Here is a 22,399-nt window from a genome sequence, read left to right as displayed (position 1 = left end):
TGAAAAATCGGATTGTTTTTACCTCGCTGAGGTACCGCTCCATGAAGTCTATCTTGCTTATGCTCCTGAACTGCTGCTCGAAAATGTCGATCTGAAACAAACAGACATCAGAGAGTCAGTTCACACCCAGCAGGCAGATCTACAGAGCACCACCCTACAAACCAACATACCAACTACATACACTGTACAACAAGACTGAGTACACCCCAGGTCAGCATCACTAAAATGTTTGGTAATTACAGATCCTGTCCATTTAGTACAATTTTGTTTTTAGCCAAAGAAGAATGAAGCCAAGTAATGAAAATAATGAAAATTAAATGTTTGACTAATTAAACAATTAATGAAAGGTCCATATTGAAAGAACAACAACTACATCCTTCATTAGTGATATTCCAGTCTTTTATTATTTTAATTTTGTGTATGTTCGCCTTTATTTTTGATGACAGATTCGATCCTCCTGGGCAGGAATGATACCAGTCTGACTCAGATCTGTGAGAGATGTTTTGCTCATCTTCACACATGATTATTTTCAGCTGCTCTTTGCTGGAGGGTTTTTTTTTTTTACCGTACCCTTTGCCTTTAACACGCTGCAAAGGATTAAAGTCAATTGAGTGATTATTGCAGTGTGTTTAGGATCATTGTCATGTTGGAAAATTCATCTCCTGCCAAGCCTCTTGAGACTGGGAGTTATCTTTTCATTCAGTGTTTGTACGAACCTTTTTCACTCCAAGGTTGTGTAAACAGTGAATTGTGTGGTGGCGTTTTTCAAAGATGGCCACATTGTGTTATATAGATGTATAATTCCAAAGGTTATAAGGAATAAAAAGAGCTAAACTAGTAGGTAACTGGTCTAACAGCTTAGCAGAGTAACTGCCTGAACAGTTGCTAATGATATGGTGTGGTTAACCACTTATCTAAATGTATGAAGGTAAAATGAATTTGTTATAGTCATTTCAAGATAATTATTGTTATAATTATCAAATATTCTTTGTTATCCCCTAATGCTCCCTGAAGTTTTTAGGTTTAAAAAATAATCAACATAAAATAATCAGCAGCAGAGACCCCTCCCACCCCCACCACAGACTGTTCTCGCTGCTGGCCTCTTGTAAGAGGTTCCGCAGCCTTCAGAGTAGAACAGCCAAGTTCAATAACAGCTTTTTTCCACAAGCCATAAGACTGCTGAACTCAAAGTGAAATCCCCCCACCCCTCCCTCACACACCCACACACACCTACACGTATCTACACAGGACTGCTCCACTGGACAGGAGATTGCTGTGCAATAATAACAATACACATGTGCAATATATTTAATATATTTATATTTTTATAGTATTTTATATAAGGCTGCTTTTTTGTATACCTATTTTCTTGCGCCATTCTATTTTATGTACAACACTTAGTGCTGTTTTATTTCTGCACTATTTGAAGCCAATGCAATGGAGTCTTGTTCTGATGTACACTGTGTGGTGTCGTCTAAAAGCCCAAAAACACATAAAATTAAAGGAGCTGTAAACGTTCTGTCCATCTGTTATTGTTCACTGTGTCAGCTAAAAAAAAACGTAGTTTCTGCTCTCTGCCTGTGTAGGACAGCACAAGCACAGTCATTACTAAACAGTTCCTGTGTTCAAAACATTTAAAAAACCTGCACGTACATGTGTATCAAAGCCGTTGTGTCGCAGCAGAGCAACAAAGTTGATGATCTCGTTGACATGCTTGTCGTTGTCAGCTTCATAAGTGACAAAGACCCTCCCTGCATTTAAGAGAAATAAATGTAAGTGATGAAAGGAGAGGACAGCAGCTCGGTCAGTAATGTGACTGTCTGCAGATCCAGGGGTAAAACACTTACTCTGCTCCAGAGACAGCAGCGTGCTGTAAGGAGGGTGCTTCTCTTTAGCTGGGGCATTGTGGCCACTGCAGTTAAACATTATTTTTAATTACAGTTAGAGACATGCACCATGTACAGTGGGACTTAAATATGTCTAGTATGAGGCAGAATTATAATGAAAGAAAAAAAAAAAAACTCACATCTGTGTGTATCCAGCTCCAGGCAGTCTGCAGTCACCTGGATCTGAGGCAGTAACAGATTTCAGATTTCAGAACAATCCTTTATGGGTTTTCTGCTTATGATGCTGCAGCGTGATGAAAACACTAATTTACTGCTCACGTCATTTTTTGTGACTGACATGCAGTGTGAGCCTGTGTCAGGATTGATAAACATCAACAGACTTACAGTGCGGGCTGTATGCTGGGTGGTACTGAGGCCGGGGGTGTTTGTTGACCATAAGCCCTCTGTTGAAGGTGTCTGCAGGACACTGAGCGCAGCAGGCAGCTCCCTGGGGCAAGCACGAGTACGGAGACAAGGTATGGTGACACAAGTCGCCCGAAGGGGGATTGGAGCGCAAAGACAGCGGCTGCTCTAAGCTGCTCATACTGGTGCTGTGTCCACCGGGGAGAGACAGGAACTTATACCCAGAGTGGCAGCTCTCTCCAGAACAGCTGGAGCAATCTTTCTGGCTAATATAGGATGGCAGGCTGTTAGGATACCCCGACCAGCTGCTGGCAAAGCTCGGGTGTAGCCAAGGCCCCTCAGCCTGGCTGGGGAACGGAGTGGGCTGACCGTACCCTGCTGGCAAGCTGCAAGGAGGCTGGTAGGAACAGTAGCTTGGGCCGGGTTGAGGGAGAGTGTGGTTGTGCTTGTGCTCCTGCTCTCTGTCAGGCCTCTGTCTGCTGAGCAGGGAGTCGTCAGAGAAGGTGGTGTGCTCTGGAGGAGGGTGGTGGCCCTCGTGTTTTGGGGTGGAGTCTGGTTTGTGGACAACCCTGGCTTCTCGCTCCTCCGTGCTCATTGTCTCGTCGTCCTCTTCAGGCGTGTTGCGGTGGCTGCTCAGGTATCTGCTCAGCTGGCTGACGTGACTATGGACAAAAAAGACATTTTGTCACATTGTAATGTAATTGATCTGTTGTTCAGGACCACCACGATCTGGTGGAACTTCTGTTTCACTTTTGTGGCATTTTCTGACAGGTAACCGTGTGCTTTGTTTTTTTATCATTTCTTACCAAAGTGCATCTGTTTACATATACACACAGCTGTAAAAAGGTGTTGGGTTGTGCACTGTGCTGCATTTTGTGCCGTATAACAGCGTATTTGTCATCATGCTCACCTATTCTGTGCTGAAGCCGTGTAGATTGAAGTGGGCAGCATCATTGGGCCTCCTCCTCCTGACATCCATGTGTGTCTAGTTTAAGCTGCCCTTGAAATCCTGTCAAAGACAAGCAAAAATCACTCAAAGTACACTGACTTCATCACACAGGCAGCTGCTGTGTTTTGGCATTTAAAGCAAATTTCTTACAACAGCCCACACTCCTGCTGGTGACTTTCTGATTTGCCTGAGAGCACATTTAGTAAATGACAAAGTGTCTCCCACACAGGGGACTTTTCTCTCAAATGTTTGATGTTTAATACTCAGGAGATAAATTAACACACAAGTGGGAATAAGAAAATGATGCTTCTCGCCAACAAGTAACAAGACTCAGGTGGAAAAATCTAACCACAAAACTTCCAAAAGATAAAACTTGTCTCTGGATTTCTTAGTAATGACACGTTAGTGATGGAAGATAATAAAAACTATATCCTCGCTGTACTTTTCAAGGCATCATTTATGACAGCCTCAGGATATTCACATCCTCCACATGTAGTACAATAAACACAGTGAAATGCCTGTGAACTTGGTGTGTTTTCAGTGAAGTAATGGGAAATAAACAAGGTGAATGTTCTCACAAATACCCACATACAACTCATACTATAACACAAAGCTACTTAATATGAATTTAGGACTGTATAACCTCAGGTTAGGTGGGTCCACCTTCCAATACAGCCCTGATAGTTCCTGTAAATGTAAATACACACTCATTAAAAGCTTCTTTGTGGTCGCGCACACACACACATTGTTGTTTGCACTTTCCACTGTGTGACTGAGGCTGACCCAGATACGTTTTCTTTTATTTCGTACTGACTTCATCCACTTTAATAAAAAGGTACAAAGAGTCAATCAATCATTGTGTATACTATTTTACACTAATAGCAGCGTTTTTATATAACGTGGTATTAGCTAAAAGCTGCCAATGAAATTTTTTACTTATTCTGAAATTAAAAGTTGTTGTTTTTTTAAACGTGTTAAAAAAAACAGTTTTTACTGAATTACCTGTAAACAAGTGTGTTGTTAAAAGCGGTTGAAGTATACACAAGCCTTCAGCAACAAACGTAACACACGGTATCTGTCAAAGTAAATGAGCAGGTAACACGTTATCTAAGTCAAGTGCGGTGACTTGACGTTAACTCACCGTCGCTGCTTCAAATCCTCAAGTCTCCTACAGGTAACTCAGCTTCCTCCGTGTCGACAAAAATTACTTTAAAAAGCTAAAACAGACTCGACGACTTACAGTTAAAAATAAATTAACAGTTGTTCCTTTTTTGTCGTGTCCCCCGAGAAAAATGAAAACGCAGGAGAAGTTTGGTCTGCAGTTTGCCCACGAGCAGCACCGCCCCACCGAAAAACTCCTCCTCTTACCTTCAGTGCGTGTGAGCTTTTGTGAGCGTGTGAGTGTGTGTGTTGCTCCCCCTTCACACACACTAGATTTATGACCGTGGATTTATGACACAAACCCTGGCTGATTAGTGCTCCTACAGAGACAAACTGTCTCACGGCACAAGTGTCAACAAAAGACCTCAAACATAGCAGTAAAGAGATGTTGGTTTATTAACTGCTCATTTCTCTTATAAATCAATCATTACAAACTATTTTTGAAACATTCAACGCACTTTAAAGCAGCCGACCAAGTTCATTCAAGCTTTACACAAAGGGATCATTTTTTAAAAATGAGATAAAAACACTATATCATAGTGTTATGTGAGCAGATGTAGGAACTGTGCAGTGTTGACTTTACGTTGTTTGGAGAAGCAGGACTCCAGCCAGGCCTTCTGCACAGGGACCGCCTGAGTGTACTGACACACCAGATCCTGGAGCTCCTGGTTCACACAAAACACACAGTAAAATTAAAACCTGATCTCTGTTGCTGCATTTATCACCCCGCTTTACTGCATCTGCTTCAAAACAATGGCCTTGAAATACTTTTTAGCAGCCTGAAAATCTATTACGATTGAATTTCCCTCTATAAAAATGATATCCCACCAATGAAAAATAAATATTAGGGGACACTAGCACTTTATTACTGAGCACTTTATAATCCAATCAGACAATCAAGTGGCAACAGGGCAAAGCACAAGATGCAGGTCTGGTTAACATTGCCATTAAAACATCAGAATGACGACAAACTGATCACAGTGATTTTGACTGTGGTATGATTGTTGAGTATTTCTGAAACTGCTGATCTTGTGGGATTTTCTCACACAGCAGTCTCTACAGTTTATTCAGAATGGTGTGAAAAACATCCAGCGAGCTGCAGTTCTGCAGACAGAAACACCTTGTCGATGAGGGAGATCAGAGGAGAATGGTCAAACTGGTTGGAGCTGACAGAAAGGCTGCGGTAACTCAGATAACCACTGTTCACAACTGGGGAGAGTGGAAAAGCATCTCAGAACGCACAACATGTCAAACTTTGAGGCTTATACAGCAGCTACAACAACAGCAGAAGACCACGCAGATCAAAGACCAAACTAAGACAGCTGAAGACTGGAAAAACATAGCCGGGTCTGATGAACCTGGATTTCTGATCAGATTTTGGTATTAACAGCATGAATGTGCAGCTGAATGATGTAACACAATAAAGTCAACATGAACCAAAATCTCAAAGATACCCATCAACCATCATCTTGTGGAATATGCCAAAAAGAACTGATGCTGTTTTAAAGGTAAAGGGAGGGCCCTAGCCAGTTTAAGTTTGGTGTTTCTAATAGCACTTGGTGAATGTAGGTTAAAGGTCAGATTACAATCAGGGAACCTCATAATGATACTAACCTGTGAGTGGATGCTGTTCTCCACTTCCGCAACTATGTGGGTGACCTCCGGACTCATCATACCTTCCTCATCTCCATCATAAGTGAGCTGCAGCTAAGGAGTTGTGACATTTTGAACATCTTGTAATTTTAACACTTCACACTGAACCCCTCTCTGCATGCAACCGGCTGCTGTGGGTGTATAAATGCCTCCTGTTAGTAAATGTTTGCTTTGCAAGCCCGGGGACTATGATGAAAAAGAAAGGATATGTGATAAGGTAGCGGGCCAGTCTCTTCCTCTCTGATGCAGGGAGGTTGTAGAAAAACACACGGACTCCTGACATGAAACTGGGGAGATCTGCGGGGCCGTCACTCTGGAGGACAGCCGAGGGGCCTGGAGTTTCTGCTTCTGTCTCGCAAATCAGTCTGTCAGAGTTACGCGACCGCGGCTCTGGAGACAAAGTTGATGTTGAGGTTGCAGAGGTGGATGTCTGAGGTGCCGCTGTGTTCTTTGGAACTCTGCTGTGATAGTATCTTGTCAGTCACGTTAAGGGAAAGTGACTCCAACCTTTCAGAAAATATCTGTACTTCTTAGATTTCATCTGTTGAAAACTTTAAAAAGATACATGAACGTGGGGATGCCTCGGGAAGCCAAGTGTTTCCTGATGAGTCGCTCTGTGCCGTACCAGTTGAAGCCTTTGGTGGAGTGACCGATTCGAGGAAGATGAACACTTGCTTTGTGGGGAAAAAAAGGAAAAAAGGGGGCAATGTGTCAGTGTCAGTAAAGGTGAGATTGACTGTTGACTGTAACTTCCTGTATTTCCTTTGTTTACGCTCCACTAAAAATGACCATAAGATGTGGTGACTGTCAGTAGTTAAGCATGCCATTTTTCATCAGCAAAGTAAAGGGCATTGCCAGATGAATGAGGACAGAGTCAGGTAATTTTAGCAGAAGTGTAATCAGTTCATCTACTGTGAGCAGAACAACCTGAGGAAAATCTAATTCCTCTCTCATGTGCTGTTCTCCACTAATTGTCACATGAATGTCTCTGCACAAACAACACACAGCACATCCTGCAATCTTGTCAGTCCGGTCTAACATACCCAAACACTATTTTCATCATGTGCGTCCTCTCTTTCTGTTCTCTTAATTATCAGCATGTGTTATTGGAAAGTTACGAGCTCACTTTAGCACAGATTACTTGATTCTAAAAATTCACTATTAACAGACATGAAAAGACAGTAGAGTTTTTGTAAAAGTGCTTCAAGATTCAGTGGTGCACTGTACCCTTCAGTCTTTTGGCTGCAGCATAAATCTTCTTTAAACCTTCGTCCAGAGCTGTTAGCAGGATCCCAGACAAGTTGTTGGCTCTGTCTCTTTGCTGTGCCACTATCAGGGCCAACTGAGGAGACAGGAAGGAGGTTGAAACAGGTTGAGGCACAATCTTATCATTGTCAGAGTTTTATCAGTTGCAACCCTGCCACAACTTCACAATTCTGTCACCACACATACACCAAACCCTGGTGTATCACGCTATTGATCACTAACACTATAAAGAAGCAGCGTGTTTTCATGAAACGGGCATGCATTTCCAGGCAGCAGGGTTTTATGCAGTGTTAATGTGCACGCTTTTTTGCAGCGTGGGCTTAATTTAAACAGAACCTACTCGATCCTGGCCGTCCTGTCTGGACTGTTTGTCATCGATGGGGAAGAGCAGCACATTTCCAAGGTCCAAATCTGAAACAATTAATATGTTCACGCGTTGAAGCAACAACTATTTTACTTTAAAATAACAGCTTCAAAATGATTTTGATGGCACACAGAGTTGAAACAGGGAAAATGGTGCCTCTGTCATTCACACCCTGAACACCTGCTCTTGCTCTATGTAACTTTGCTGAGTGGGTATGATCTCCCGCCAGAAGTGCATAACAGTGATGGTCAGCAACTTACACTGTTAGAATTAGGCCCAGCAAGTTCAGGAGTAATGCCGAACTGTAGGTCAGTTAAAAAGACTTGGAAGCCATCACAAACCAGCGTTTATCTCTGGGTAATACACACCATTCTGTCATGTTTCAGGTCAGTGAGTGGGACTCTGCAGTCAGAGGGGTCAACCAGACGCCACGGACAAAGATGTTTAATAGTATGAGTCGTCATTTTCTTTGAAACCATGGATAATCTTACCTTTCATCTTGCCAGCCAACTCATACTGCTTCCGTGGTTCATCTGATCTCACCTCTAGAGCAGTGAACAGGCCTCCCCTGCCCCACCGGCCTGAGTCATCTACACAAACATCATTACTTTGATAAATATCAAACATAGAGTAGAGGATGTGTCTGAGAGGCTCAGTCTGTCATAAAAACTGACATGTTGCTATGGTAATTCACAGTCCTCACCAACACAGTGGACGATGATAGCATCTCCCTTAGCAGTGTGTGGATGAGTAACATCCCCCAGAACGTAGTGAATAGCCGTGCTGTCAAAGTCTGTGGAGTATACGCTGGTGTCATCCTCCTCCTCCTCCTCCTCCTCCTCCTCTTCCTCCTCCTCTTCTTCTTCACTGTCTATAGACTGCAGGCACAGCGATCTATAGCCACAGGACTCCCACCATGCCATTCTGCATGATAAACAAAAACCCAAATAAAAGGAAAATCATTTGTGTCAAAGATGTCTGTGGGTGAAGACACGGTTTAAAAAACATGAGTTAACTGAGAGATGTTTACTTTTTCTTGTATTTCTGCTCTTGCTGTTTCTTCTTCAGGTCCTCCTGTAGTTTGGCTCTCTTGGCTGCAGCCTCTTCCCTCCTCTGTCGCCTCAGCTCCAGCTCTGCCTCAGTGAGAGGTTTCCTCTTCCTTGTTGGAATCCCAAGGGCCACTGACAGTGAAGCCTGGGTATGAACACAGAAAACACAACAGCTGCACTGTTACACATAGAAAGGGCTATGCAAAAGTTTTAGGCACTTTAGATGTTTAGATTCTTATCACGCAATCCCATCAGACAGGGAGGCAGCAACATCATGGAGTCAGTCTGGCGTTACATGAGGAGTCGGAAGACACAGAGACAACCTAAACCCACAGGAAAATTGCGGAATGACTTTCCTGACAAGTACCATGAAAAACTGTGAAAGTGTACCGAGGAGAACAGGTGGTTTAGTTGTTTCCGTTTACTGCACTGTATGAAGTTAAAAACTGTGTGGCCTTAACTTTGAAGCACCCTCACTGTACTTTTAGTGCCTAGAACTGTATAATCACCTATATGGGATTAATAATAATAAACCTGAGGACACTTGCTACAATGAAATCCTGTACACTGTATTTGTTGAGTTTAGTATCCACTTGTGTCCAAATGTCCAAAGTTATACTCGTGTCTAACAAATGTTCCACCACTGCAAGTGTGTTTCTGGTGTCTTACACTGTAGGTCACTGTGAGCTGTACGTCTAGGACACAAATTCATTTTCAGCTTCAGTGCTTACCAAGGACTAACCAGACTATGGGTATGAACATGACCTAATTCAGTGGTTTTTACATCAACCATTGTGTCCTAAATAAAGCCTGTTTACCAGACCAAGTGCCAGAGTTAGTGTGTAGTTTGGTTCACACATTTACCAGAAACCGCAAGATAATCATTTACACAAAAGTTCATCTTATTCATTGCGTCGGTGAATGAATAGAGGCTGACTGACACATGTAACATAGTTTTGTCCACCCCACCTATTTCAATGAGGTGATATACAACTGATCAACACTGTAACTTTCATTAATGGAGGATTTACTGCAGGACTGTGTACAAAGTTCCAGTGGCACTTCAAGGCAGCAAATAAGACTCCAGAGGCCCTGATGCAGACTGAACCTGCTCACACACTCATGCATTTCTATCTGTTTCAGGACTTTAAACACCATGAAATGAGAGATGCTATTGGCCACAAGTAAGATAATAATGTGTTGGTGTGGAGTCTCACTGATGTATCCTGCTGCTGGTTTCATGTTTTGCTGGTATTATGTTTTATCATTTATATGATCAGTGGTTTGATAGTTTGTGGTACTGGATTCATTTTATGTGTGTTCTTATTGCGAGGGTGGCACAGTGGTGCAGTGGTTAGTACTGTTGTCTCACAGCAAGAAGGTTCCAGGTTTGAACCCCTTTTCTGTGTGGAGTTTGCGATGTTCTGCCTGTGCCTGCGTCGGTTATCTAGTGGGCACTGGGCATCATTAAGCAAAACACACTCAATCATATGTATGTTTCCCTCAGTTGTAAGTACAGGAGACAGAATCTTACTCCAGCTTTGTGTCTCAGAGCTCGTCCCTCTCCTGCAGCTCTCTGAAACTCGGCCAGCTGCTCCTCCAGCAAACGATCGAAGCTCTTGTGGTCGTCAGCGCTGGGGTCCTTACTGTAGTCTTTCCCCTCAAAGTAGTACATGTGGTCTGATGGATGGGACAGCATGATGGAGAGTGTAATTATTCATCACAAGCACATTAAGATCTAATGATGATTGAAAAGTGAAAATGAACCAAGCAGACTACATCTGATTTTCACATGGTTGTGTTTGCAGGGCGACAACCAAAAGTAAAAGTGAGATGTTCAGAACAGTCTGTTTCACAGCAGAGCACACCACTAACCAAGGTATGAAATGAAATTCACACACGGTAACCCCAAAACCCCAACAAAGCCACAGTGGTTGGAGATTTTAAAGTGGACACTGGGTAAGAAAACATACTCTGCCTATCAGATTCACAGCCATTCTCCTCCTCCTCCTCCTCCTCCTCCTCTTCTTCTTCTTCTCTGAGTGAAGTAGTGTCTTCATCATTCACCCACTGACCGTCACATGACAGACCGAGGATCTTCTCTAGTTTCACATCCTGTACAGAGCTCTCTTCTGATGACAAAAGCTTATCCACTCCAAACTTCAAGATCTCACTGAGCTGTGTGGGAAATGAAATATGAGCGCTGAGGAGACGTGCTGAAAACAAAGAGAAATGGATGGGTTTTGTATAAAGGTTCACAAACCTGCAGTCCCGCAGCACCTGACTGAGCTTGATCCAGTAAAGAGAAGCGACCCTCTTCAATAACAGTGTTGGTGAGGTGCAACTTGGACACAGCGCGAGAGTACATTATTTCCTCCACAGTGTCTCTTGCCAGAAGACGGATCACTTTCACAGGCCTGTAACAAGTCACAGTCAAGCAAAGATTAAAGAGGATCTCCGACAAATTAGTATTACAAGCAGATTTAAAAAGAATGGTTGATAACGATGCAGCCGAGGCTGAGATATCCAGAGTTTTAGAGTATGCTTCAAAAATGCTCAAACTACATTTCCCAAAATGCAGTTTAAAAGCATCTTTCATTAGACTTTCCCTTCTTAACAAATGCACTCATATTGCAAACACGATGCCCCAAGTTTATAACTAGCTTCCAGGTAAATATTTCTGTCTTAACAGGGAACACATCAGTCTGTTTACAAGTGTTGGGGAGCACTACTGCATATGTGAAAAAGATTGCATGAAACCTTTTGTGCCTCCAGAGGGATAAATGTTGGCTGGGAATGAAGATTAGATAAGTTAGAAATGAAAAAATCTGGGTGTGTGACATTAGAAAGATGTGAATTTACCACCTGTGTAGCCCACTCCTCATCTCTGCATCTTAACCCACTACTAGCATAACACACCTGAATCTCTGGCAAACTGTCAGCGGTCAAGTGGCATTGTGGGTAATGTAAGCACAAGGTTTTGACAAGGAAGAAGAACACATGGAATAAAGAAGGTTTCATCTCAGGTTCAGCTGCATTAATGTTAATACTTTTTGCTAAATCACATGCGTGGAGTACTCAAATTCAAACCCAACCACAGATTTGTTTTCACAGGCTGGTTAGTAATGAATGATTGTGTGACAGTGAATAAATTGACGTTTATGTCTAAAAACACAGCATGCCCCTTTAACAAACACTTAAACTTACTTCTGCTTATCGAAGTGCAACACCACAATGTATGCTGCTTGTACTCATTTTTCATACACATCACCTGTTCTGACCAATCCGATGGCAGCGTGCAGCAGCCTGCAAGTCATTCTGAGGGTTGAAGTCACTGTCCACGAAAATAACTGTGTCAGCAGCTGTAAGGTTCATGCCCACTCCCCCTGCAGAGACAGGTTGTTAGGAGGCCAGATCACAATGTCTGACAGTGCACACTTGTCACGTACAGACTTTAAAGTTACAACATATATGCCAGGTGGAATTAAGCGCTTATTTAGCTTACAGAAATATTCACAGAAAGTGATCAGCTGTGACAGGAAATGTGGTTTCTTTCTCCCTACTTTCACACTATGCATGAGAGAGAGAGAAGAGAGAACGCTGGCCTTATTTACACCAGAGTGTCATCCTGCCACAACTCTTATCTCTGTGTGATCAGTCCCCTTTCCTCTCTCAGCTACTTCTACGAACCCTGCTGTAGATTTAGAGATGCAGAAAAGCTTGCAAGTGCAGCTAAGTCACTGCAGACTTACAAAAGAACAATGCAATTCATCACATAAAGCGTCTTAAATCATAATCTGTACCACAACTAGTGCAGGAACTCAATACAGCAATTAGAAAACTGTGAAAGTGAAACTGTGTCTATGAAAAATGTATGAGACTAAGGCTGTAAAACTAAAAAGCAAGGCTCAAGATGTTTGTGATGTGTACGACAACTGACCATAATTATAAGAAACAAGCAAACATATATCAGATGTCCTGTTTCCAATATTCTGCATCCCTGATGCATTAACAGGCACAATAAGAACATTACTGATGACTGACAATGTTCAGTTTAATTCTGCACACAACAAGGACACAGTTTCCCTTCCTGTTCATACTTTGGGGTTTCAGTCACCTGCTTTAGTGCTGAGTAGAAAGACAAATACATCCTTGCTGCTGAAGTTCTTCACTGCAAGGTTTCGTTCTTCCCCTCGGACAGACCCATCCAGACGTTCATAGCTATAACCTGAACAGAAAAACTCAATTTAGCACTTATACTTTTACACTTCAATTTTGCTGTTAGGAAGTAGATTAAATAAAAGTGTAGCCTGTGAACTTAGAGACATATGTTAAAATGTGGTATCAATCCTTGTTAAGGTTGAATAAAGGATTAACACTGGAATATTTGGATATTAAATACATGTTATATTTTGCTATATTGAAATCACTGCAACAATAAACCGTTAAAAGTCAGAGACAGGAGGATTTGAATTGTTGCAAGGCCTAGTCACCCCCCTTTTATTCACCTCTGTACTCCATGTAATCCTGAAGAATGTCCAGCATCCTTGTCATCTGAGAGAACAGCAGGATTCGATGGCCCCTACGCTCACAAGCATGAAAAGACAATAAATTAAAATAGGAAAATGACAACGAGTACAATGAAGTGTTCCAAGTGATCTGTACATTGTTTCAGCATCCAGTTCGTGTTGTATAAAAGTTACAAAACCACTACAAAGATGTAGCAGCAGTCAGACTGAGCCTACACTGCCAGCAGGTGGAGCCAAATAGCAAGCAGATTGACTAACCCTTTGTGCAGGTAAGTTAGCATGCTGTCCAGAAGGCAAAGTTTCCCACTGGCTTCAATAAGATGCTGCCCCATCTCAAAAGGCTCTGGTTCCACTCCTGACCAAAAATGGGAAAAAAAAAAAACGCTTAAGAAATGCTTCTATAATCCATTTACAAGTACTAGGATCAATCATTTCAACTCATCTCACCATCAAACAGGTATGGGTGGTTGACACACTTTCTCAGGTTCATCAAGATGTTCAACAGCCGGGTCTTGTGACCTTGTTCATTTCCAAATGCCTCTGAAAGCAGAGATTCATGAGAGGTGACTATGATTGAGTCTATGATGATTTAAGGTATGAAAAACAGCATCTTGCCAGGGTTCATAACGACACAACACAGTGCTGAAGTCTCACCCAGGTCCTTCATCAGAACAGCTTTGTAGTATTTTTTCTGCAGAGCCGACATGCCGTGGTACACCACCAGCTCTGTCTTCTTCGGCAGATCTACAGCCACCTCTGACTTGACTCTGCGCAGCAGGAAAGGCTCCAGGACACTCTGCAGCTCAGCAGCTGGAAACAGAAGCAGAGAGACACAGTACATAAGGTATTTATGCACCTTTTTGCTGAACAAGTACAGTACATCAAAATATATTTTCCATCTCCCCATTGGGAATGCACAACATGGATAAACATCAGCTGAATGTAATCCACACATTGTTACACAACAACTCTGTATCATACCGAGAGCAGGCTGATTTTGCACATTTGAGTAAGAGTTGACAAAGTCGTCCGTGTCATCAATGGTGAAGATGCTTGGCTGAATGAAGCTCAGCAGGGAGTAGAGCTCCTGCAGGTTGTTCTGGATGGGCGTCCCTGTCAGCAGGACTCTGAACCCCACTGAAAACTACACAAGAAATGGACTAACAAACTCAATCAACTGGTCAGGAGACATCAGTGCTAACAGAGGAGCGAATGAGGCGACAAACACCTGACAAGTCGGGTCAGTACCTCTGTTAAGGTCTTATGCAATAGTGAGTTCTGATTCTTCAGTCGGTGAGCCTCGTCTACTACAAGCACCTTCCACTTCCACCTGACGAACAGAGTGAGAGAGTACATGGAAACACTGGATACAAATACATTCAGAGATGGTGTGTGTGTTCAGACATCACTTCACAGTATGTTAATGCGGGGTTTGTTTAGTTCAATATTTATGAACACTTCAGTGGTCTTCACTGATAATGGCCTTTTACGCAAACAATTAAACCTAATTCCAAATCCCTGTTTGGTAACTGCATGCGCTGAAAGCTCCAATTAAAGTTTCTGATGATCTCTGTGTGGTTCAGATCAGACTCACCGTCTCAGGAATGAGGCGTCTTTGAGACAGAGCTAGAAACAGAATTTAAAAAAACATGTCAGTTTTAACATCGTTGAAACTTTCATTCTGGTTTCGCTTAACAGCCACAGACCTCATATGTAGTGAGAAGAACGTGGAAGTCCTGTGAGTCTGTTTCTCTCTGAATCTCAGTGCGTCTCTCTTTGTCTCCCTTGTAACACAGCACAGTCAGAGAGGGGGCGAAGCTGCAACCACACAAAACACAAGCTGAGAACTGTAGTCTGCGATGGATGGTGCTTTACAGAGACCAGCAATTTAAACACAGAAAACAGAGATTCATATATTCATAGATGTGACAGTACCATTCCAACTCCTTCCTCCAGTTCTCCATGACAGAGAGTGGGCTGAGGACTAAAAACGGGCCTTTCTTCCCGAGAGCTCCTGACATGTACACCAGCAGAGAGATCGTCTGAGGGGACAAATTATCATTATGAATTTTTGATTTACAGTCACATGTGCAATCCTTTTCACTAAAAGTGGCTGTGCCATTTATGACTCATGCACTGAAATACCAGGCTATGGAAACAAGTTCCAGGTGCATGAAATATCAGCTTATTTGAGGGAAAACTGCTAACTTCCATTTTTCAAGGTCTTTCATTTTCTGATGACATTTAACATCAGGGCACAGATAACTAATTACACTAATGATAGCTCTATTAAATTTCCCTCTCACTGCATAAAATACCACCATGAAATTAGTTCCACCAGTGTATTTTTCTCACTATAAGATGTCAAAGTGTTTGCTGTGAAAAAAAGCCCACAGGCATTTCTATAAAAACAATGACTGATTTTTGCCCTTGCTTTAGAGTGTCAATAATTAGAGAGTTAGTCCTCAGAAATTATCAGGGATCCACCTGCTGTAGCAAGAACTGCAAGAACAAAAAACATCTAAATGTTTAGAAATGAAATTACGTTTCGGCTCATAATCCCTTTGCAGATACTTGTAAACAGTAAGGCTGTAATATATAAGAAACTGAAAGCAGGAACTATACTTATCAAAATAGTTGCAGATTATTTTTCTGTTGATTGAATAATAGATTAATTGATTACTTGCATCAGCTCTAAATAGTGTAATTAAATCGAGCAATATAAATTAGGGCAGGTACAGTACTGATAAGACATTCTGACATGTCACAGATGCACATAACACAGTAAATAATGGTTGAACCTCATTTGTCTGCTTCACTTTCAGGAACCTGGTATTGTGCATGTTGGCTCACTGTCACACTCATAACTTACTGTGGGGAATTGAAATAAGAGCCATCATCCATGTGTTCAGTAACACCTGTGCTTTTCATACTATGACAAGTCAAAGTGTTTTTAAACAGCTGCATGTGTACAGTGAGATTAAAGTGGAGAAAGCTGGTGAAAAACAGACATGCAGGACATATGCAATGACATATAGCCACAAATACCACTGAAATGATCTGTTGTTCATATCGGTTTTAAAAAAACATCAGCATGCATCACTATTACAAGTTATAAGGGAACTGTAGGATCTCACACCTGACAGGTTTTTCCTAAACCCATCTCATCTCCCAAGATGCATCCCTGCTGGTTCTTCAGGCACTGAGTTAACCACTGCACACCATCCAGCTGGTAGGGTCTCAGCTGTATCCCTGTGAGGATACAACGTTACAAATGATCACTACTGACACTCCTTTAGACTAGAAAACGGAATAATCTAGTGTAAGAAATAACAGGTCAAGTAGGAGAACCATGAACATTATTAGCATGACAGATGGAAACTTTTTTGACGATGGTTTAGCTAGGTTAAATACTGTCTAAAGACACCAGTTAGTTAAACATATCCCACTAAATGAATGAATGACAACTGAACGTAAGTCAGTTACTTGGCGTTACATTACTAAGTTGACAAGTCTCCGTACCTCTTAAACCCCACTTCTGTAAGTCATACTGAGCGACAGAAGTCTTCTTTTTCTCTGCCACGCTGTTTTTTATTTTTAACAAAATGTCTGACATGTTTCCAGACAGGACTAAAACATACGCACGACTAGTTTGATCACAGACATGTACAGACAAACGAGCCGTCACTGTGGTGCAATGTCCAACACTTCCTGACTGGGTCATGTGACGCAGGGGAAAAGGCGCGCGCCCGTGAGTAGTTTTAAAGTAACGTTACTCATAGTAGAAACTCCCACGTGCTTTCTCGTACTAAATAAAGAATATTTAACTGTGTTATCGAAACCAATATCCACCACTGTGCCGGGCCATTCTCCAAATAATACATTCATACACTTGTGACAGGGCATCGGCTACAACAGGTAGCATAAGATTTCAAACTTAACATGACAAACACAAGGCTCAGATTTCTGTCTGGAATACAAATGACATAAGCTATGTCACGCAGTTCCCTCTCAAGGAAGAACACTTAACACTTTAAATCTTCTCAACGTCACTGCACAAACTAGAAATAAGAAACAAATTCATGTCAACATTTTAACAAGAAACAGACACATGAATTTACTCAGTCTAAAAAAGTCAGTGCAGGTGCACTTTTTTCCCAGGACAATAGTAATGGTGTTTTAATGTTATTAGTAAATTTCCCATCCTATCCCAGCTGACATCAGGCAAGAAGCAGGATACACCCTGGACAGATCACCAGTCCGTCGCAGGGTCAACACATACAGACAAACACCCATTTGCACACATATTCACACCCACGGGCAATTTAGAGTCACCAGTTAACCTGCATGTCTTTGGACTGTGGGAGGAAGTTGGAGAACCCACGCAGACACAGGGAGAACATGCAAACTCCACACAGAAAAGCCCCAGGAATTCTGGGACTCAAACCCTGAACCTCCTTGTTAGGAGGTGACAGTGCTAACCACTGCTCCACCATCTCCATCTTTATTTGTCAGGTGATATTTCAGAAGCAAATAACATGTTCATCAACACAGACGCCTTTTCTTTATCTCTAACCTCAGCTGACATTTAACAACAGTAAATCATCTCTAAAATGTTTGTGTAGTAATGAAACGTTCATGACATTGAGCAGTTGATTTCTGCTATGGACTTGATGCCAAAAGTCTCTGCAGATCTCTTTGTGTTTACCCCAATAATTTAACATGAGAGCTGACAGAAAGCTGGCTATGCTACACAGCTGCTCCACTTCAGGTCTAAACACGACTGAAGTACCTGCTGCTCTTTAAACTGGGTGTGCTGCATCACTCACAGACAGCTGATGACTCTGAGTGAGTCTCTGTGTCTCTGTGCAGACCATGATGAGTGTAGACCTTCATCCAACAGTGACCTGACAGAAGAATCAGAAGAAGTGGAGATGACTCTCAGTGCTGCAGTCTGACCTGCTTTGAGTCCTGTGTGCTCCTCTGGAACTGGCAGAGGATCAGCAGTGTGTCTGGACTGCTCTGCTGCTGCAGATTCCTCCACTCCTTCTGCTCCTCACTCCACCATCTCCTCCGCCTCCGTCTGGGTTTTACTTATTCATTAATTCTTTTTATTCACTCAGATATTCTGAGCCCAAAGTGACGCTGCAGATGAGTTCTGGGGTTGATGGGGTTCAGGTATGGATGGACTCATGCTGATGGATTACTGATGTGTTGATGTTTCTGACAAACTCAATCTTCACAAGGGTGAAATACTATAGAATAGAATCACTGTTATCTACAGTAAATACACAGTAAATGTTACAGCTGTAAAATGTTCCTCTGTTCATAGACTGAATAAGGATTGGATCGACAGAGTAATGATAAATGCAAAAAAAAAAAACTCTCCTGCTGCTGTACAGTTTTAATAGACTTTAATTTTCAGGTTTCATTGTTGGATGTAGAAACAGCAGAGTGCCAACAGGTGTGGTAATGAAAACAGCAGCAAACTTAGCTGTGAAACAGCCAACCACCAGTCTGCAAACCTGAACTGCTGACAGCGGCTTTGTATCTCTTCAGTATAAAGTGGAGGTTTGGCATATTCACTCTTTACTGTCAACAAGCCTTTTACCAAACACTGTAGGTGTCCATGGTTGATAAACATAAGGATTAGTTAAATAGTTACATATATCTGAAAAAAGTCAAAATAATTTTACAGCTTTAAAATAACTGGTCATTGCTAAGATATTTCTTAAAACTTTTCACCACCAGGAGCCACAGCCAAGTGATTCCTATGCTTAACCACTGAGACATTTTCAAGCCCATAGCTATGCTTCTGAATAATAACTTCAACTGATTTAAGATCAAAGTAACACTGTTTATTAGTAATTTAAGGAGTAAGTGAGTCAACTTTATTTCTCTGTCAACACTTAATAGAAGCAAAATCTTTCTTTGGGAGCAATATGGGGAAAAAACAGGAAAAATGAGCATGTAGGACATGAACATGTCTCCCACCGTAACAGTATACTGTAATTTACAAAAACATCTACATTCATTTATTACAAATATTTACATATATTACAAAATATGCCCACACTCATTAAAATCAGAATAAACTGGAGTAATTGATTCATCCCAAAAATCAATCAGCTCAGTTATTAAAGCTTAAACAAGAAAACATTTCTGGAGATAAAACTTGAGCTGTGCAGCAGTAAGAGTCACAGATTCTCTGAAGAAGAACCACAAAAAGGCTGTTTCAGTAACTTCAGTAAGAGACCTGCCTCCATTCACTTCATCCAGCCGGAAACGTCATCACATAGAGAGGTTCATTTTATGCAGACAGCCACCATCTTCAGTATCATCTCCCTGGAAAGTAATTCACATGAATCAGACATGCAGACAAGCTTTTAATGGCTTTTTGTTTCTGGACACTTATGCAGCTGATTTGGATATTTAGTGTTAAAGAGACAAACCTGACACACGGGATGTATGACAGACTGTACCTGGATACAAAACACATTTATGTCACACAGTGGCAGCAATTTTGAACTGAAATAATCTGTTAGAATTCAGGAGAAACTGTGACTTACCAGGAAAATGACAAGATTTGCAAGATGCAAAATAGCAAAGCAAGTCCAAAGTTCTTCCACTGAAAAAAAAAAAAAAAAAGTGCAACGAGAAACTGGAGTTAATTCTGTATCATTTACTGTGTTCAGTCAACAAATGGATTGTTAACATAGACTAAAGTTAGAAAGTGATAGCTGTCGTCTTTCACTCACCCAGAAGGCAGCACAGAGAGTCAACACGAGGCAGGTCTAGAGCAATGAAAGGGACACATGTAATCACCAACCTGGACTTTTTGGACTGATTGATGTTTGCCCCTCACCTTTCATATTCACCATTAGTTTTACTAGTTTGAATTTAATGAAAAATGATGATCTATTTTGTTTTATCCGTTGTCAGTAACTGCACCTTTTTCTTCTCACTAATTACATATGTCTTTGTCTGTGCCCACAAACGACTGAATCATATTCCAGTTTTAACAGCAAAAAGTTCAGTTGTAATAAGTCATTTGTATGTTTGCTTTTTTGCTTTGCTTTACATTCTACAAATTGTTTCCCATGTTAACACATGATTGGAGAGTATGGAAACTGTACATCTAACACTGACAGCAGATAATCACTGACAGCAGATTATCTGCCCTGGGGTGAAGAGGTTCCATCCAGAACCTCTTCACCCCAGGGCGAAGCTGTAACATGTGTATGAGAGTGTCAGCCTCACCACAGCCACGCCCGAGCATTTCTGATTCATTTCCTTTCAGCTACATGGTGTTAAATGAGCTCTTTTTAAGTGAATCAGTGGCAGTTGAAGGTGAGCGTCCTTCTAGCTGCACAGACCTCCTCTGATTACATCAATTTTACATGCTTTCTTTATACCTATGGCAACATGTGTTTTAAAAATACTTTTAAGTTGTAAGTATGGGGAAAATTCATCATCAGAAAATCAGTCAACTCAGATTGTTTTTTCACGTTTAACATTGTCCTGTGTTGTGTCACAGTGAACATCTTAAATTATTAGGTGATTAGTACTGGGACATATCTGGGGCGTCAAAAACCACCTTTACTTTTGAACAGAGCCAAAGTTGCTTATGAGTTATTCCAGTTTTTTTCTGCCCTTTATAAAACATGTCATTATACTTTAAATCTCTGTACACCATTACAGTGCAAACACCGTAGGTAGAGATGAAATTATTCATCTTTATCACCTCTACTTGACCCCACAATGATAAAACATAGGTCAACCAGCAGCAACACCAGTCATCAGTCTTTTATCTGGTATTGTTAAAATTCTAATTGTAACAACTTTTTGTTGTTGTTTTTGTTTGTCTCTTGTGTGATTATGCTTGAGTAAATTTCCTGGACAAATAAGACACAAGTACCCAGAGTTCTCAGTTTTCAATCCAGCTGAATGGTTCTTACTTATGTATCTCGGATTCCCTTTTGACTGCCAACCAATCCCCCTAACTTCCTTTAAGCTTTACAGTCTTTGTTTTTTATTTTTGCTCTAGCCTTGAGGAGCACCTGATTGTTTTTACTTCAGTATAACTGTTTTTTGATCCAGAGCAGAACTTTTTTCTTGACTCTTTATGACGCTGTGTTTAGTATTTACAGCATGAAAGCTCTGTCAATGTGAAGATCAGTAGTGGAGTGTGTAACAGAGTAAGAGTGAAAAATCAACATTAGGTTTGTGCACTTACAATCATAATAGTGGTGGCCAGTGCTCTTGTTTTGTCACACATCCTTTTCAGCTGCTTCACTGGTCCCATCAGAAACATGGTGCTGTTGAAGAATAAATATGTAAAAATGTTTATCTCCAGTATGCGCTGCCCACACAGAGGCTCAGTTCTGATATCATATCATATAAAACTGCTTGAGATAAAACTATCATCAGCTGCTTTAACCTGGTCAGTTCTTGCAGGGTGTTGTTGCAGACACTGACCTGCACAGAGTACATATGTTTCCAAAAGTGTAAAAGACGATGAAGAGAGTGAGCCCAATCTTTGGGAGGAAGAGCATGCAGACTCCCTGCAGACAGAGAAATGGAGATTAGGTGCAGCTGCAGCTGGCAGGACTGGTTACTGCTGTCAAATGAATGAACATCACATCACAATGAGCATTCCTCAGAGCAAGAAGAACCTGTAAAGTCACATCACCTCTGCCTGCGCTCTTCCTCCTTGTGGGAAGCAAAACACAACAGGTGGAGATAAAACACAGAAATGATCACAGATTCTCACCAAAATTGTGCACGCGGCCCCGACCACAAAACAGGCCACGAATCCTTTCACACGTGTGCCCCAACCTAAAGTGGAGGCTTCATTCACAGTCTGCAACGACAGAGTTGAGTCTCAGTCATCAGTCAGTGTCTCCGTTGACAGCTCACAGTTCAAACCATGTAGGCTAAAATTAGTTTAGTTTTTACCTCTAAAACGGTTCGGTCATCTCTCCGCGCCTCTTCACCACTTAAAACCGCTTTTAATTTATCCATAGCTGAAGATCCTTAACAGTCGACCGGACTGGTGGAAAAAAGGTTTCCTGGAGCGGCAGAAAAAAAAAATTGCCGGTTTCTTCAAATCAGATCTGAGTGGATGGACAACAACGTCACATGGTTGCTAACAGAATGACTGCTCACCTGGCCAGGTA

The 22,399-nt window shown here is 41.6% G+C and overlaps 2 protein-coding genes across 3 annotated transcripts; both read right to left on the bottom strand.

The window, feature by feature from the left end:
* Nucleotides 1-2,761: 2,761 nt before the first annotated feature.
* Nucleotides 2,762-16,930, bottom strand: chd1l (chromodomain helicase DNA binding protein 1-like). 2 transcript variants are annotated; one of them, XM_051077532.1, is made up of 27 exons: nucleotides 16,743-16,930; nucleotides 16,360-16,472; nucleotides 15,156-15,262; nucleotides 14,927-15,038; nucleotides 14,815-14,846; nucleotides 14,469-14,550; nucleotides 14,202-14,364; nucleotides 13,875-14,030; nucleotides 13,668-13,760; nucleotides 13,479-13,575; nucleotides 13,200-13,273; nucleotides 12,809-12,919; nucleotides 11,963-12,077; nucleotides 10,955-11,108; nucleotides 10,665-10,869; nucleotides 10,226-10,371; nucleotides 8,673-8,836; nucleotides 8,346-8,566; nucleotides 8,134-8,232; nucleotides 7,619-7,689; nucleotides 7,240-7,354; nucleotides 6,578-6,686; nucleotides 6,226-6,485; nucleotides 5,974-6,059; nucleotides 4,943-5,024; nucleotides 3,160-3,258; nucleotides 2,762-2,911 (listed from the first exon to the last, which is right to left on the bottom strand). In XM_051077532.1, the coding sequence occupies exons 1-26, from the start codon at nucleotides 16,834-16,836 to the stop codon at nucleotides 3,200-3,202; spliced, it is 3,120 nt and encodes a 1,039-aa protein (XP_050933489.1). In that variant the 5' UTR covers nucleotides 16,837-16,930; the 3' UTR covers nucleotides 2,762-2,911; nucleotides 3,160-3,199. The 2 variants fall into 2 exon arrangements, with proteins under 2 accessions (XP_050933489.1, XP_050933490.1); XM_051077533.1 differs by lacking the exons at nucleotides 2,762-2,911; nucleotides 3,160-3,258 and having other exon boundaries at nucleotides 4,732-5,024.
* Nucleotides 16,931-18,617: 1,687 nt separating this feature from the next.
* Nucleotides 18,618-22,399, bottom strand: sft2d2a (SFT2 domain containing 2a). Its single transcript, XM_018669927.2, has 8 exons — nucleotides 22,179-22,399; nucleotides 21,994-22,083; nucleotides 21,699-21,784; nucleotides 21,457-21,538; nucleotides 19,979-20,014; nucleotides 19,790-19,848; nucleotides 19,673-19,702; nucleotides 18,618-19,565 (listed from the first exon to the last, which is right to left on the bottom strand). The coding sequence occupies exons 1-8, from the start codon at nucleotides 22,242-22,244 to the stop codon at nucleotides 19,526-19,528; spliced, it is 489 nt and encodes a 162-aa protein (XP_018525443.1). The 5' UTR covers nucleotides 22,245-22,399; the 3' UTR covers nucleotides 18,618-19,525.

This window comes from Lates calcarifer, linkage group LG17 (genome assembly GCF_001640805.2).
Source record: "Lates calcarifer isolate ASB-BC8 linkage group LG17, TLL_Latcal_v3, whole genome shotgun sequence".
Lineage (NCBI taxonomy): Eukaryota > Metazoa > Chordata > Actinopteri > Centropomidae > Lates > Lates calcarifer.
This window is presented reverse-complemented; position numbering and strand designations above follow the sequence as displayed.

Excerpts from the sequence above, each read along its gene's own strand:
- sft2d2a (XM_018669927.2), bottom strand. The coding sequence starts at position 22,244 with ATGGATAAATTAAAAGCGGTTTTAAGTGGTGAAGAGGCGCGGAGAGAT. Across the intron at positions 21,785-21,993 it reads GGGCCGCGTGCACAATTTTG|GGAGTCTGCATGCTCTTCCT; the intron begins GTGAGAATCTGT and ends CTCTGTCTGCAG. Across the intron at positions 19,703-19,789 it reads CAAATCTTGTCATTTTCCTG|GTACAGTCTGTCATACATCC; the intron begins GTAAGTCACAGT and ends TTTTGTATCCAG.
- chd1l (XM_051077532.1), bottom strand. The coding sequence starts at position 16,836 with ATGTCAGACATTTTGTTAAAAATAAAAAACAGCGTGGCAGAGAAAAAG. Across the intron at positions 15,039-15,155 it reads TGGAGGAAGGAGTTGGAATG|CTTCGCCCCCTCTCTGACTG; the intron begins GTACTGTCACAT and ends GTGTGGTTGCAG. Across the intron at positions 8,567-8,672 it reads GAGCAGAAATACAAGAAAAA|AATGGCATGGTGGGAGTCCT; the intron begins GTAAACATCTCT and ends TTTATCATGCAG.